General features: G+C 39.7%; 1 protein-coding gene across 1 annotated transcript in view; it reads left to right on the plus strand.

Annotated features, from left to right (window-relative positions):
* Positions 1 to 16839, plus strand: part of atrnl1b (attractin-like 1b) — a 70622-nt gene that overhangs the window by 30394 nt on the left and 23389 nt on the right. Inside the window, exons 21-25 of the mRNA XM_005928152.3 lie at positions 7403 to 7455; positions 8968 to 9062; positions 9275 to 9353; positions 11298 to 11455; positions 13730 to 13791. Coding sequence (XP_005928214.1) covers positions 7403 to 7455; positions 8968 to 9062; positions 9275 to 9353; positions 11298 to 11455; positions 13730 to 13791 — 447 coding nt within the window. The remainder of the gene's footprint in view (positions 1 to 7402; positions 7456 to 8967; positions 9063 to 9274; positions 9354 to 11297; positions 11456 to 13729; positions 13792 to 16839) is intronic.

Below are 16839 nucleotides of genomic sequence, written 5' to 3' on the forward strand. Positions count from 1 at the left end.
GTTTTTGTTCGGCTCCAGCCTTGAGCCCACAGCTGGCGCCGAAGGGGTAGCCGGATTATGATGGTGATTTTTCTTTTGCAAACAACTCATGAGAATTTCAAGTTGTTTTTAACATTCCGACACAGGTCTCTCAATCTCCCGTTGGATAGCTGCGAGTTTCTCCGTGATGTTATTAGCCGTCGATTCTGTGGTCTTGTCATCTTTTGCTCACATAGCAGATTCTGAGACCTCACGACCGCAGCCAACTGATCCGAGATGTAATCCAGCTTCCGCCCAGAGATGTTGTTCTGAGTTTATTCTTTCCTGATCTAATCCAACATACATACGCTCAAAGGTGTTATTCTGAGCATTCATTGCAATCGTAAGCACCTCCAAGCTCTTAACCATGCTGCCTTCAGTGAGCCCTTTCTGAGAAGTCGCACCTATCGTTCCAATCCTAGCGGGCAGCCTTGTGGGGGTTTGAACAGCCGGTTCTGCTCTCTTAATTCTCCAATAAGCCAGGGGCAAGCCAGCTCCGATCAGCAAGAACCCTGTTATCATGGTTCCGAATAGGTAGATATCTTCAGCGTCCTCGATCGACAGTCCCGCCAGGCACACGATCCTCTGCCACCCGTCCATCGTGTATCCGGCAGGGAAAGTCCCTCCAGGGCACTCGGGTTCTCTCGAGCCCAGACTTCTCGTTAAAGGGTGTCAATAGCATTCAGAGACCAGTTGATCAAATCCATAATTCTCTTTTAGGATATTGACACAGACTGTGAGAGAGTGTTCCAGGGAAAGTAATACAAAAAAGACACGAGACTAGACAAGGACATAAGAACTACCAGGGAAGATAAGGGAGAGGAGAAAAAGTGCGTCCGCCTCCTCCGAGAGCCAAAGAAAGAATATATCATATAGGAGACACACACACAGTGATATTTGAGAAGTGAAATGAAGTTTATTGGATTTACAGAAAGTGTGCAATAATTGTTTAAACAAAATCAGGCAGGTGCATAAATTTGGGCACTGTTGTCATTTTATTGATTCCAAAACCTTTAGAACTAATTATTGGAACTCAAATTGGCTTGGTAAGCTCAGTGACCCCTGACCTACATACACAGGTGAATCCAATAATGAGATAATTTAAGGGGGTCAATTGTAAGTTTCCCTCCTCTTTTAATTTTCTCTGAAGAGTAGCAACATGGGGGTCTCAAAACAACTCTCAAATGACCTGAAGACAAAGATTGTTCACAGTCATGGTTTAGGGTAAGGATACAGAAAGCTGTCTCAGAGATTTAAGCTGTCTGTTTCCACAGTTAGGAACATATTGAGAAAATTGAAGACCACAGGCTCAGTTCAAGTTAAGGCTCGAAGTGGCAGACCAAGAAAAATCTCAGACAGAAGCGACGAATGGTGAGAGCAGTCAGAGTTAACCCACAGACCAGCACCAAAGACCTACAACATCATCTTGCAGCAGATGGAGTCACTGTGCATTGTTCAAGCATTCGGTGCACTTTACACAAGGAGATGCTGTACGTGAGAGTGATGCAGAGGAAGCCTTTTCTCTGCCCACAGCACAAACAGTCGCTTGAGGTTTCCTAAAGCACATTTGGACAAGCCAGCTTCATTCTGGAATAAGGTGCTGTGGACTGATGAAACTAAAATTGAGTTATTTGAGCATAACAAGGGGCGTTATACATGGAGGAAAAGGAACACAGCATTCCAAGAAAAACACCTGCTACCTACAGTAAAATATGGTGGTGGTTCCATCATGCTGTGGGGCTGTGTGGCCAGTGCAGGGACTGGGAATCTTGTCAAAGTTGAGGGACACATGGATTCCACTCAGTATCAGCAGATTCTGGAGACCAATGTCCAGGAATCAGTGACAAAGCTGAAGCTGCGCCGGGGCTGGATCTTTCAACAAGACAACGACCCGAAACACTGCTCAAAATCCACTAAGGCATTCATGCAGAGGAACAAGTACAACGTTCTGGAACGGCCATCTCAGTCCCCAGACCTGAATATTATTGAAAATCTGTGGTGTGAGTTAAAGAGAGCTGTCCATGCTCGGAAGCCATCAAACCTGAATGAACTAGAGATGTTTTGTAAAGAGGAATGGTCCAGAATACTGTCAACCACAATCCAGACTCTCATTGGAACCTACAGGAAGCATTTAGAGGCTGTAATTTCTGCAAAAGGCAGATCTACTAAATATTGATTTCATTTCTTTTTTTGTGGTGCCCAAATTTATGCACCTGCCTGATTTTGTTTAAACAATTATTGCACACTTTCTGTAAATCCAATAAACTTAATTTCACTTCTCAAATATCACTGTGTGTGTGTCTCCCATATAATATATTTAACTGATATTTTTTATTGTAACAACCAACGATTTATACAGAAAAATAATGACTATTAACAAGGTTGCCCAAATATTTGCATCCCACTGTACAATGAATGAAAATGGGGCCAAGAACAGAACCCTGTGGAACACCATGTGAGAGTGGCAGAGTGATGATTTGTAAGTTGATGTGGCAATGGAGACGCTTCTATAAGCATTAAAGTGAACTGTTCAAATGCTGGACCAGACTTGCTCACCTGCTGTTTCAACCTCTTGATCAATACTTGTTGGTCAGTATTGTCAAAGGCTGGGCTTAAATCCAACATCACTTCGAATGAACTCTCCTGAATCCCTGAACATCAACAAATCGCTTGAGAACAGCAGGCTCTGCCAAGGGACCTCTATGGAAACCAGACTGAAACTTTTAGAGAAAGTTCAATTCTTCCATAGAACTGAAGTGCAGTTACCTTTTTATTTTTAACACTTTTGCAATAAAAGGGAGTTTTGAAATGGGCCTAAGTTGTTCTCTGAGGGTTGTATGTCTTTTGGAGCCAACTTTAAGTGGTCACTAAGCAGTTTTTGGTACTTAATGGGTTGGCTTTGTGCTTTGTTTATCTAACCAAAAGACTGCCACTCGCTTATGCAAAGTTAAAAACATAATATGCCTTAATATAATGTAACTTAATATATAATGCATAGTACATATAAATTACCAGATCATATCAAGGATGATTGCTGCAGAGATCTTTATGGAGCCCTGACATTTCCAATACATAATGCATGTTTGCATCTCTAATGTCAAAATCAAACCAGGTTTCATATACAGCTACGTTGGTGTAATGACACAAGTGTAATCTAATTACTTTTTTTATATCTTGTAACTTTCAAGCTCTCATTACATATAATCATTGTGTCCCCAAACACTGTCAGCCGCTCGCTTGCACCATCCCTCCCTGTAAGCCTAAATAAAGACCTCTTCACAAGGGTACTCTGCCTTTTGAGCATTGTGCACAGAAGTACACACATGCAGATTTTCACTCGTGCATGCTCTGCATCTACTGATGCCATTAGGACCTCCAAATAATAGCTGCACTAATGAAGTGAAGGGTGCATCGGTGCAGAATAGAAGTGCTTTTGAAAGCGATTGAAGAGGTCTGAGCTGCATCATAGCGATGAGTCAAATAAAACCGGCAAGGGAAATATTTATCATATTGCTCATTTGGATGCATCCAGTGTTCAGGATCCTTCACATGCTCGGGGGTAACGTGGTGTACCTCTCAAGAGTGTGTGAACATATGCATGCCTGTGCTAGCCTGCACAGATGTGAATTAAAGTGTAAGGGTTTTAAGCACATTTCTTCTCTGTTGTTGTGTCTGTCTTTGCATTTTTGTCTGTTTTAATCACTGAGCTGGCACAGGGACAGGCAAAGGTTCAAGCTGAGTGTAGATTAAATTAAGATACAGTTCAAGGGGACTGCCTGAAGTTCAGATGTGTGCACGGATGCATGCAGGTCTAGATTAAATTAAGATACAGTGTTGGGAAGCTGCATTATACTGATGAGCACATGGGTACTTGTGTGTTTTGCCATCTGCAAATGCCAAGCAGTTGAAATGCCCTGCCAGTGACGTTCTGTTAGGCTCAAAAGCCTGTGGCAGCATTTGTCCTCTGTCCTTTGTACCGTGGTAAAAGACCACTCTGCCCTGTCCTTGCCTGTATAACATTATAACAGCAAGAGGGGGCAGAGCTGACCCCTCCTGAGCTGTGTGAACCTGCCTCCTTTAGGTCACTGAAGACACCGATCCTTGTTATTTAGGTTTTGCTGGGTAGATGCAGTGTTAAAAATCCATCTTCTGCACATGTGCATTGGCGTGAGTTATTGTTTTCATTACATGACATGTTTTCAGTTTGAATGAGTTTACCAAATGATTAAAAATTTTATCACCTCTTTATAATTTATAGAGTTTAGAAGATTATTCCTTATTTTCTAAACAACAAAAATCTAATACTATAGAGTGATTTTAGTGTTGTAAAATGTGAACACTAGAATTTGAAGATCCGACTGTAATACTGCATAAAAGCTGAGAAAGGATGCATGGAGGTTGATTGCTGCTCAAAATGAGTTAAAACACATTTGCAGCAGTAATCAGCAGGTATAATAAGAGCTATAGTACCAGTAATTGAAGCCACAGTGACGATCCTCTTAAAATGTTGCCTTGTACATTGTCGTTCTGCGAAATAAATGGGCAGATGCCTCAGATTTGGCACAGTGGTTATATGTAGAATCACTCTTAATCATGACTTCGTGACATTGCAAAAATGCAAAACCTTGCTTGCTCTACATTATGAAGAGTGGGAGCACATTCTTTGGTCTGATGAGACCAAAACAGAGAGAGGGGAAAGAAAAAAAAGTTAATATCGGATGAACTACAAGACGTTTTGCTCGAACCTGGCCAGAGCTACCACTGTGAACACATAGTCCTGACACTGAAGAGGTGGGAGTGCGATGATATGGTGCTGTGTGAGTGCAAAGGGTGTTATAGAGATGACATTTATAGAGGGCATCACGGACATGGTCGACGAGATGACTCCAGGAGCCTGGGAGAGGAGGAATATTCCAGCATGATAACGATCCAAAGCACATGGACAGAATTACATAAGAGTTTGTCTAAATGAATCAAATGAAAAGTGTAATCTGTTAAAGTGTTCCTTCTGATGCGAATCCAACAGCACACCTTTGCAGTATTTCAGTGAGAAAGGCAAAGGGACACAACCCCTGCAGCAAAGGACAGGCTGGGCAAAAATTGTCACTGAAAAATGTCAAGACAAACGTCCTCCACGCCAAGAAGGATCAAGTCTACCATCATAATATAGCTGGAGATGCACAATATTGAGAAATGAACAGATTCAGTTATTGAAGCTGTGCAGACTTCTGTTGTTGGTGTTCTTTTGTATGATGCAGTCAAACGAAACTGTTAGTTTGGATTTTGAATAAATCCAAATGTCCCGTTTGAAAGCTTGAAAGTAGTGCAACTGTTGTAATTTTGAATCATTTGAATTTGAAGTTGCTGCACAGGGGTGTAGTCACTTCTGCTGTGCACTGTACTCCTGAGTGTCTGAGAGGAGTCAGCAGCTACAGTAATATGTGACATATAAAGCTGTTGTCAAATCAAAGCTGTTGTGTAATAGCTTTGCTTTTCTTTTCTTTTTTTTTTTTTTTAAAGCATTTTTGACATTTTTTCTCCCTGGTGATATTTAATGTGCCGAATGACGTCTGGTGACCTTCAACCCCCCGTATGACTGGGTTTTTATTTTTGTTGGTTTTTGCACAGTGCGTTAGGTGGTGATAGCGTCTGTCTTGCAAATCTGAAATGCTGCAAACCAAGCCAGTCTCAAATTATTTTTAGAGTCAGAGTCATCCTCATTCAGTGTAACATCACTGACGGCCTCCTCCTCCTCCTCAGCGGCGTTCGTGCCTCTCGGTTGGCTCGCTCCACTCTGTTCCCTCCTTTATTTGCCGTCCCCTCTGACTCCTCGACACCGCCTCGGATATTCACATTCTCACAAGTTTAATTGGTTGTCTGCAAGATGAACCAACTGTGAAGCCTAATCAGTGTGATAATAGGTTTCTTATCTTTAAAGTAACACAACAATTTTCACCTTATTTGTGCGCTTCAATTGCATATGTGGCATTCATCAACCTGCTCATTGTGGTCAGTCGCTTAAGAGTGATGACAGTGAAGTTCGGAGTGAACTGCGGACAGTTTAATGCATGTACGTGCGTTGAGAGGCGGAGCAGTGCAGTCCAGTGAACATTGCCATATGTTCCTCCTCATTATGGGGGCTTTAGAAAGCAATGGGGCTGATAAAACAGAGCAGTTGATGGCGTTCTGTGGATGTTAACAAATTATTTTGCTTGGAAGCACTTCATTTAAAAGTCAGACTGTTTTCTGGCTGATACCACAACATCCTTGTTGTGAAAAAAAACAACCCAAAACTCTAGTGGGTTTTAGCAAACTACACAATCTTACAGGAAAACCTGGATGTTTAAAAAGTGTTGACTTTAAAGGAAAAGCTTGAGACTTGAATTTAACCTCTCTTAGGCTTATTGTAAGTTTGACATCCCTGCCTTAGAGGGAGAAAAAAGCATGGCTGCAAACCCCTTTGACATCATGAGCCACGTACAGTACCAAAGAAACTAGTTTTACTATGCATTAACTACCCACTGTAAACAACTGAAATTTATGTTGTAAATAGTGAAAAAACAAACAAACAATAAAAAACAGGCACTTTTAAAGGGATTTTTAAATCGTGCAATTATTTTGTAGGATGAATAGGAAGTTGGAGATCTTTATCGGCAGGAAAAATTAGGGCTGGATTGCGGGCTTTGCTGTGGCGATTATGACACCCCTGCCCTAAAGTATCAGAGAAACAAGGAGTTGCACTTAACAGCGTCCAAGCAAAAGCCTCCTGTTTTCTGTAAAAACACTTCTGAGTTATGGACAGAATTAAACGTCATGGGACAACCATTTAGTTATTTAGCCTGTGACTGTTGTTACTGTGTTCAACCCCAGCTCTGATTATCACATCTGAATTTTAACTTGGGTCAATAAACCTGGTCCATTTTGAACTTTAAATTTTCTCCTTACTACGTGCAAAACTCTGTCTTATCTGACTTTATTCCACGAGGAGGATTCCCCTTGATCACCGGTTATTCTCAGTTAAAGATTATATTTCTCCAAAATTCAAATAAGAGCTGTTTTTGCTCCAAGGATTTTAAGGGCTTAAACCTGATCACAGACCTCTGTGATCAAGCGGAATGTGAAGTTTTGTGCATGTGTGACTGTGTTACTTTGATAAACAACATTTTTTTTGGGGGGGGGAAGAGAAAAAAAAATCTAATTAACTTTTACAAACTATCAGATTATTTCCTCTTTGTCAAAAGTAAGAGACTTGATGAGGCGCCAACAGCAGGAGCTAATGCGCTGGCACTTGGCAGACACTGCTTCTGATAAGAGGCATTCTTGCTCTCAATCTGTTCGCACTCTTCTTCATCTTGTTCTCTCCTCTCTGTTTTCTTCACTGCAGATGTGACTCAGAAAACCGTTACCTTGGCAATCCACTCAGAGGAACCTGTTACTGTGAGTAATTCTCCGCTGGACAGCTACTTGCTGGAGAGACAGCTCATATGCACTCGCTCTCACAAACACACACCTTTATTATTCTTGGCGATTCTCTCTCTCTGCCTCTCTCTCTTTCTGTCTCCCCTCTCTTTCTCTCTCTCTCTCCCCCCTCTCCTTCCACTTCCACTCTTCCGCCCAGGGCAGATGGAGCATTTTAGCACTTTGGCACCAGGGGCGCTTGTTCGGTGACAGAATGACTTGTCGTGAAAATGTCAAGTGCATCAGAGGGAGTGAGTGATTGAGCTAATCAAGGAGACGGAGGAGTAAAAAATTCTCCACTTGTCTACTCACTCAATCACGCACCTACTCATTTATTCATTTAGAAAGTTGACTAAATGATAGATTTTCCTTTCACTTAACAAGTCAAACTATCAGTGTGCGTATATGGAAAAGGAACTCGAATGACACGAAGCTGACACCCAGCGCCGAGTGGTAGCACATCTGTGCCCCCCTTCCTGTGTATACTGTACACGCTGGTGTGTTTGTGCTTTGTGCGTTTATTTGCATGATGTGGTGTCCTTCACGGTGCTGCGGTACTTAGTGATTTGTTATCTGCCTTTCAGCACTCCGCTACTGACAACAGAGCCTTTGCCAAGGTTTTGTCCCTTTTTGAAATGCCACAGCCTGACAACAGGCTCAATGGGGGGAAGACAGGAAACTAAAAGCCTGAAGCTTGTTTTAACCTCTGGACACCACTGGGACTTGTTCTTGAGCTTAGCTGTGCACTATTGTAAACATGGCAGTGCTCACTATCCAAAAGGCCACTGAGCATAGATTAGCACTTTGAACTCATGCGACATTATCCAGCTCCTTTGCAGTGTGTGTTAGTTTGTAGTTTGTAATTGAAAAATGCAGACCTAAATGTATCTCCCAAAGCCTTCTGTGGCTTTAATGCCATTTTACTATTAATGTGCAGTTTTTTGTTGTTTGTTTTTAATCATGAGTCAGATCTTCAGGAGGCTTATTTAAGCCTATAAAGAAATACTTTTTATTCTGTGGCTTTACAGGACATCTCAGACTCTGGCCGGTAAATTATGTAATTTATATGCCAAAAAATAGCTCCTGCAAATTCGATCATCCACTGTCTTAGTACTCATGCCCCTGCAGTCCCCCAGGGAAAAAGTAAACAGCTGTGGTACAAATGTGAAAGGACACATTTAATAATAAAATATTTGATGCATGTATCTCCTTTAAAAAAAAAAGATAATTTAGCATTACCAGTGAAATCATCTGTGGCAGTTCATTAATAATAAAAACTTCATTAATCTCTGGTGAAGATTATTTACTCTCAGGGTCAGGTTAATCTGTTAGTTCCATGCTTGATTGCAGCAATCAGATTTTAGCCTCTAGCCTGTGGTGGTAAAGCTACATCTGCCAGCTAAGTTCTTGATGAAGCTGTCATCTACGTATGATGTACGGGACATGGGACAACATCTGAGTAATTTCTTTCCTGTCTGGTTTTCTAAACAGACAATCTTCTGATTGACTACCAGTTCACCTTCAGTCTCATCCAGGAAGATGATAATCACTACACTGCCATAAACTTCATGGCCTCGCCTGAGCAGGTAACTTCTTCAAGAAGAGTTTTCAGTGAGTCATCGGGAACGATGTTAGAGTTAACATGAACGCAGCGCTCTGAGGCACTCACATTTAATTATGCTGGTTACTGGTCAGTTGTTTTTGATAATTAGAAACATTGAGCCCGTTTGTAATGTAAATTGTAAATTGTGCAGTATTTAGATGATTTCATTAATGGATTTATGTTTTTCATCTAAAGCAAACCAAGAATTTGGAAATGTCCATAAATGCGTCCAATAACTTCAACCTGAACATCACGTGGTCGGTTGGATCAACAGGTACTCTTTTTTTTTCTTCTTCTTCTTCTTCTTCTTTTTGTACTTGAAATGTTTCTGGTGAGTTATTAGTCCCAGTCATTTTAGTATCCATCCTTTTTTTTATCCATTATATCTGATATTCAGGGTTGGAGGTGGCTGAAACTTATCCCCTCTGGCAAAGAGCAAAAGATGGGGTACACCCTGGACTGGTTGCCACTATAATGCATGGCTAACACAGCAAGACAGAAAACCATTCACACTTTTTGGCCAATTTAGAATCACAAATTAACCCAACATGCATGTTTTTGGAGTGCACGAGTACCCAGAGAGAAGCCATGTAGGCACAAGGAGAACAGACATAAGCAAGATTAGTAGTAGTGAGTTTGTCTCTCCTGTTCCAACTTCTTTGTCACAAATAGTATTAGGTATTCTCAGCAAAAGTTATATGTTTCGTGAAGTCGCGAACCAAGCGGGAAAAAAGTATCTTTCAGGGTTTTTTCTGGGTTTTTTTGTGATTTGCGTGACAGAGGACATAAATGAATAGGCTGGGTCTCAGGAGGCTATTTGGATGTTATAAAAATGTCCAACAAAACATCTATAAAACTTTCTCAGCATTCAAAGGTCACCAAAGTACCAAAGCCAATATTCAAACTGACAACAATTTGTTGCTTATTTTTATCCACATGGACTCAGGCTGATTAGATGTCCTCTATTTATTCTGAAGTCTGTGACATAAAAGGTTCCTATTGTTCCCACATTCACAGCATTAAATGAAATAATGACTAAGATGCTTTCAAATTGAACCTAATTACAAAACAAAGCCCTTGTTTAATCAGTTTCATTCAATTTGAAAAAGAAAGTATCTAATAACAAATGTGATTAATACCATACAATCAGTGCTTTAATAATAATAATAATAAAAATAACTGTATATACAGTATAATGTCTGTGTGTGTGTAACATTATGATATAAATATTATAGTAATGATTTAGTCAGTGAATATAAGAGATATAACAGGAACAACAACGCGCCTTCTCTCGTTAGTGTGTACCGTGTCACTGTTGAGTGGATATTATAGGTTCCCTGAGGAAAGACACCCAAGGACACTGCAGTCGTCCAGTGCCACTGTTTATCTCTGGCCTCCCCTCCTCTCAAGTCATCTGCCGCTTTCTCCTGTCCACACAGCACTGACATTTTCTAGCCACTAAGACACGTTAACCTCCCGCGCGCCTCGCCACCACCTTAACCTTTTTGGAGTAGCGTTATTAATATTTGAAGTTGGGTCCCCTTTCTCTGCTAAGATATTGTGTCTCAGAAGGAACGGGACCCTCTTCACAATCGACGAGCGTGCGAAGCGCCTTTGGGTGGGGGAAGGAGAAGGGAGAGGAGGGGTGATTTCAATTAAGATAAACGTGCTCACGTAGCCACAGTCAAGCTGTCATTTTCACTGCTTTTGTTTCAGAGCCGTGGTTTGGAATGTCAATGTTGAGAACCCACTGACATGAGGAAGAATAAGAAATGACTTGGAACGTTTAGATAGATGGAAGATTGAGTTTTAAGAGTTTTAGTCCAGAATATGTTTATATATTGATTTCATTAGGGATATCAAGACGTTTGTATACACAAGACACAGAAAATTTACGGTTTAGTGTTTAGCATACAGAATTTCATTTAAGGCACATTGCATCATCCTGTTTTAAAATGTTAAGATGCCACTCAGAGAAAAGCTAAAAATGGACACAAGCAAGAACTGATTGTTAACAATAGTGGATCTGAGCAGACCTCATGCAGACTTCATCTTCTATAGTTACATTAAGGCAAAGTGTAGGTCTCAAACGACTTAATGTCCCTCTTTTAGGCTTTTCAACCACATCTAGAAATATTTAAAACATTTCTGTTTTACATAAATAACAATGAGTGTGTTAGATGTTTATATTCTGAACATAAACTCTTTAACTCTACAGCTGGAACAATCTCTGGAGAGGAGGTGCCCATCGTGTCCAAAACAAACATCAAGGAATATAGAGACAGTTTCTCATGCGAGAAGTTCACCTTCAGAAGCAACCCCAACATTACTTTTTATGTCTACGTCAGTAACTTCTCATGGCCCATCAAGATCCAGGTAAGAACTGCGTGTGTGACCTTGGACTGACTTATGAGAAGCGGATAAGACAGTGAGCTAATCCTCTCTTATGTGCTGTGACTGTTTTCAAAATGCTAAAAACACACATGAATACAGTATGTATGAATAAATCTATAAAAGAATTAAGACAAAAAAGAGCAGGAGCAGCCATCTTTGCACATGCAGAGCTCCATTGTCACTCTGGGTGATTTCAAGTGCACTCGATTGTAATTACACCTTCAATGAATGTGTGTTCATAGGTGCACAGCTGCTTTTTAGCAGGCAAAGGCAAAAAGCATTGTTTCAAATTTGTGCCCCTCTCCCTGAATGGATCCAATTGAGGCTTTGATTGGTGGGCCGCTTGAAAATACAACACTGAAAGATGTCTCGTCCATTTGCTTTTATCTACTTGCAGGAAAACAAAAAGGTCTAGTGTAAAGGGATGGGGGATGGGCAGGGTTTCTTTGTAAGGAAAGCTTGCCCATGGACAGCACACACGGGGAGTGTTCTTTGACATTTTAGGGATTATAAATGTTGCTTAACATTTTAATTCTATAAATTGTAACTAAGCCTTAGAAACGCTCTCTCTGGAATATGCTAAGTTTGATATAAAGTACATTAGTACTAGAATATGGAAGGTGTCAAACCCATAGAATTAACACCCGAATCTGCTGTCACCATGCAATTTAATACAACGAGATAACAATTGTCCCCCCCCCCAAATATCACACAATATCCATTTTGCTAATTAGTCCACTCCCAAATATTGATTTTTATATTTCGTCCTACAATTTCACGAGGTAAATGAATGGAACACCTTGGAGTAATAATATCTGTGGGGTCAATCCATCTTTGGAGGGGGCCTGGTAATAGTTTTCTATTAGATTTCCCAGCCAACAGTCGCTTATTTATTATGGACTAGCCCGGGCTGTACAGCAAATAGCTTCTGTAACAGGATAAGGTCTCTCTTTCTTTGCTTGTCTTCATGATGCATGGATGAGAATGGAGACCTGGATGAGCTAAGACAGGATTTCTTCTTATGAGGGTTTGTATGTAAGGCCCAAACACATAAACAGATTTAAATATAGACTTGGATCGTAAAGAGCAGTTTTCATGGAGGGAAAATGTTGCCACCAAATCGTATCGTCAGCATGTTCCTCCGTGTAATAAAAGGCCAATTGTAATAGAAGAATGTTCTCAGATGATGAAATTGATTGGCTTAGATGGATGAATTGAAACTGAATTAACCCTACACATATTGCTTTGACCTCATATCGTGTGAAAAACAACTTTATAAGCACTAAATAGACATGTCCAATTTACTTAAAAGCCAGCTAACATCTGTGCACAGTGTGCTTTGTGAGTCATGTTAGCCATGTCAGTAAGCATCTTATTTCAGATCAGTGATTCTCATTTTCTACTTAATAGGGTTGGAAAAAGTCAAAGGTGGCAGAAGTTTGGGGGGTAGATGAAGTTGTCATTAAAGAATATTAGCCCCGTGACTCTGTTATGCTATATGATCATTAACGTACCCCTTTCTGTTTCCTGTGATATTGACATAGCCAAATATTTAGCTAACCACTACATTTCAATACAATCTAGACATATCTGCACGAATAAATAAATGTGTAGGTTCAGCCACGCATCTTCTTCTTCTTCTTTTTTTGGAAGACCAGATTAATTTGATTGTTAAATTAGCATTCAACGCAACAGATGTGACGCAAGTAATCCACCTCTAAAAGCACAATTTGTGCCCCGTTACCCAAACCAATGTGTTGCCAACCAGGGGCTCCAGATGACATTGTGTGTGTTTGTCTAAATGCTTTCAGGCTACAGTGCTTTCAAAACATCTACAGTAGATAATGACTTGTCACAATGATGTGGCCTGTTATATGTGATTTAGCTGCCAGGACTGTGCGTAATCTCTCTTTTAATGAAGATGAAACATGTTTCTGATGAAGCGTCATTCACTGCCATGTTGCCTTTTGGATACGTCGGCTATGGTAGAGAGAGACTGCGTTATTGCTGAGATCTGAGATCAATGGGTTAAATTTAAAAAAAAAAAAAAAAAGTCAGCATTGCGAGTTATTTTGGATTTTAAAATGTTGTATTTATTTTAATTTATGCATCTGAAAAGAAAAATGCTATTAACAATATTGAACATTAACCTTAAGACACAATTACAAATTTAGGTTAAATTATACATTAGAAATCTTATCCATGCGTTTTCTCTCATAGTAAGTCATTGCTTATCGTCTTCTTTCCATTCACTAGATCGCCTTCTCCCAGCACGGTGGCATTATGGATCTCGTCCAGTTCTTTGTTACATTTTTCAGGTAAGTGTATAAAATATTTATTTATTCCTAAACGTGAACTCAGTCATTTCTTTTAGTCACAAAGCCTTGAGACTGATTCACAGCAACCTGGCAAGCCAGTTGTCAATTGCCAGCAACTTTCACCAACCGCTTGTGAAAAAGTCATTCTACCAATACAAATCGTGGTTATGACAGCGTCACCGACTGGTTTCTAGGCCTGTGAGACTGAAGTCTAAGAAAAACAGGTTAAATAAATAAGTGTATATAATAAGAAAAAGCTGTTGTTTAAAAAATGATTGAAACTCAATTAGTTTTGCTTTTTAGATATGTATGTTTCACTTGGTGAACGACTGTGTGAGCAAATAGGAGTTGAGCAATAATGTTTCCCAGCATAAAGAAAACTAATATTGAATGATGGTGAAAGAACCATTAATGCCAAATTATATATTTTAAGGTTGCCGTGACATGCATTAAACGTCTTTTGTAGGGAAGTCCTCCTTTGTTCGGGTTGCCAGGCCACAACCTGGTATATATTAGCAGCAACAGAGCAGCAGGCTCAGTGAAAAGAACCTTGGTTTTAAACTTGCCCTCCGCAGCCCACACCTGTCAGTCACTAAAAGCATCTGAGACATTATAAAATGAACTACACCACGAAATGGGCCTGACTGCATCTAAAAGCATTTCACTTTAAAACTACAGAAACTGGTCTTCTCAAATGTTACACAACACGAACTTTTTAAAAACTTTCTAATGGAAAAAAATGTTTTAAATGATTAATTTTATACTTGTGTTCGGTTTTATTTAATTTTTGCAATGCATCCCTACTATTTGGAAACAGGGCTGTAAGTGTTCTCCAGTCAGGAAACATTATCCACTATATCGTCACTCTCAGCTCTTCTCTCCTGGGCCTTACTGAGTTATGTGAGCCTTTTAGGTCAGTTCTGCTAACCGAATACATGTAAATGTTTCTTGTGTCTTCAAGGTAGCAATTTTCCTTTTTCAAGTGCCAAATGAACTGCCAGTTACAATTTAAGTAGGTGCGCATTTCTATGAGAGTGCCATCTAAATAGAAGGTGTGGGCGATCAAGATATGAGGACTGTTAATGATTTTTCATCCAGAGAACTGCGATGAAAGTCTTTCATTGAAATGTTTAAAAGGAGTAAATTGGGCTGTCTCAAAGGTACATCAAAGTCTGAATAAGTTAAGAAGATGTGAGTATAATTGCAAAATTTATACTGTAAGTTATCCTAAATATTGCTATCTTTGAAAAGGTTCAGAAGATGTTCCCCACAGCCATACGTGTGGTTTCTGGTTACTGACCTTATAGCAAGAGTTGTTTTCTGTGTATAGGCGTTCGTTTTTTGAACTTGTGCTGCCCAGAGTAGCTAAATGGACTAAAATGCTATGTGTGTAGGTGTCACGAAGGGAATAGAAGATCGTCTTTGCCCAAGGCACCTGCCCATCATTACACAACCCACAATAACTTTCCCGTAAAGCTGTCACACAAACAGTGATCCTCTGCTTCAAGCGTATCACGTTACAGTTCAATAGCCAATTTCAGGAATCGTTGGAAAGAAAAAGAGAGGCTGATAGTTTAGTTTGTCTAAAATATATTACACACAAAAACAGTTTTGAACAGGTTCACAACATGGACACAACGCAGCTACAGTTTGGTCCTTCTTTTTGTTGTTTCAGTATTAGTTTTAAAAACTGTTTATGCTTTAAGTATTTCTAAGATCCAGGATTTGTTTCCATTGTTAAAGAGGTGATAATAATCCTCATAATGTCTACATCGTCCTTCTGTTGTCCAGTTTTTACTGACCCATGAAAAAGAAAAAAAAAGCCTTGATGCAGTGACAAACAGCTTGTTTTTTTTCTGAAGAGGGATGAAATCCGCAGGAAACATAATCAGCTTGATGACAAAATGTCAAATCACCCCACAGGGTTTCTAGGCCTCCTTGTATAAGAGGTAGAGGGCGACGAAATGACAGCATGACTCTTCTTCAACTATGTTTATTCAGTGTTTACTTTACCTTTTCCACTGCAAGCCTTTTGACACCTAGTATTTTTCCATTATTTCCATATTTCTTCTTCATCTGAATTCATAAACTTCACTTGTCTAAGTTGTAATCTAGTTAGCGTGATTACGCTTTGTGTTCTACAGCCAAAAATCTGTCTGGTCATTTCTGCCACATGAAAATCCCATTCAGACACTCTCAGCCCCTTTTTCTGCCGCTCACTGTTATCTTCAAAGGTGTCTAAGATGGCTCAAGTACTTCTAAAAGAATGAAACGGTTTCAAAGCTTAAAATACATTTCATGTGTGACCGTGATATTTGAAGCAGAGTTTCACTTCAGTCAACGCTTAAATTTCACTTTACTTATTTTTTTCTTTTCCTGTTATCACTTTCTTCAAACATCCTGGCCAATGGATCTAGCGGGTGTGGTAATCTCAAATTTACACACAAAACAAATTAGCCCACGATGTTGCAGCTAGTTTTGTATCTATGGTGAAATGTGCTTATTGGATCAGACTTCCTGTTGTAGAAATGTAGCATATCAAGTCAACATCTTACTGTTCCTATTGCAGCATTTCAAATCAAAACGGCATCGCCTTTATTCCTGTGCTTTAACACAGGTTTAATTTCAGTGATTAGAGAATAGCTAGAAGGAAATGTGAAAATATTTACCCTTATTTGTTTCAAGTGGATAAAATGTTCAAATTTCAGATTGTTCAAAGTAATTGAAGTAATTGATTAAATCAAATGTAAGCCAACACTAATACTTTCCACGAGCTTGCTTAGGTAAAAACACCATTTGACACATGTTCTTAATTAAAACAAAGCTAAAATGTCTCTTTAGCAGATAATAATCTTTACATTCTCATCTGTCACATGGATAATGAAGTGGAAGCTCTCAATCAGTCATATTTTTCTATCCCGGTAGAGCTCGGACCTTGCTGAATTTCCCTTGACTAATGTGCTGTCGGATTATTAATTGAAGTAATCAGCCAAAATATTCAGTCTACTGAGAAATGAATATTCCGCCTCTTCAAATCATCTTCGCTGT

This window comes from Haplochromis burtoni, unplaced genomic scaffold (assembly GCF_018398535.1).
Source record: "Haplochromis burtoni strain Fernald_Lab_line unplaced genomic scaffold, NCSU_Asbu1 Contig_108, whole genome shotgun sequence".
NCBI lineage: Eukaryota > Metazoa > Chordata > Actinopteri > Cichliformes > Cichlidae > Haplochromis > Haplochromis burtoni.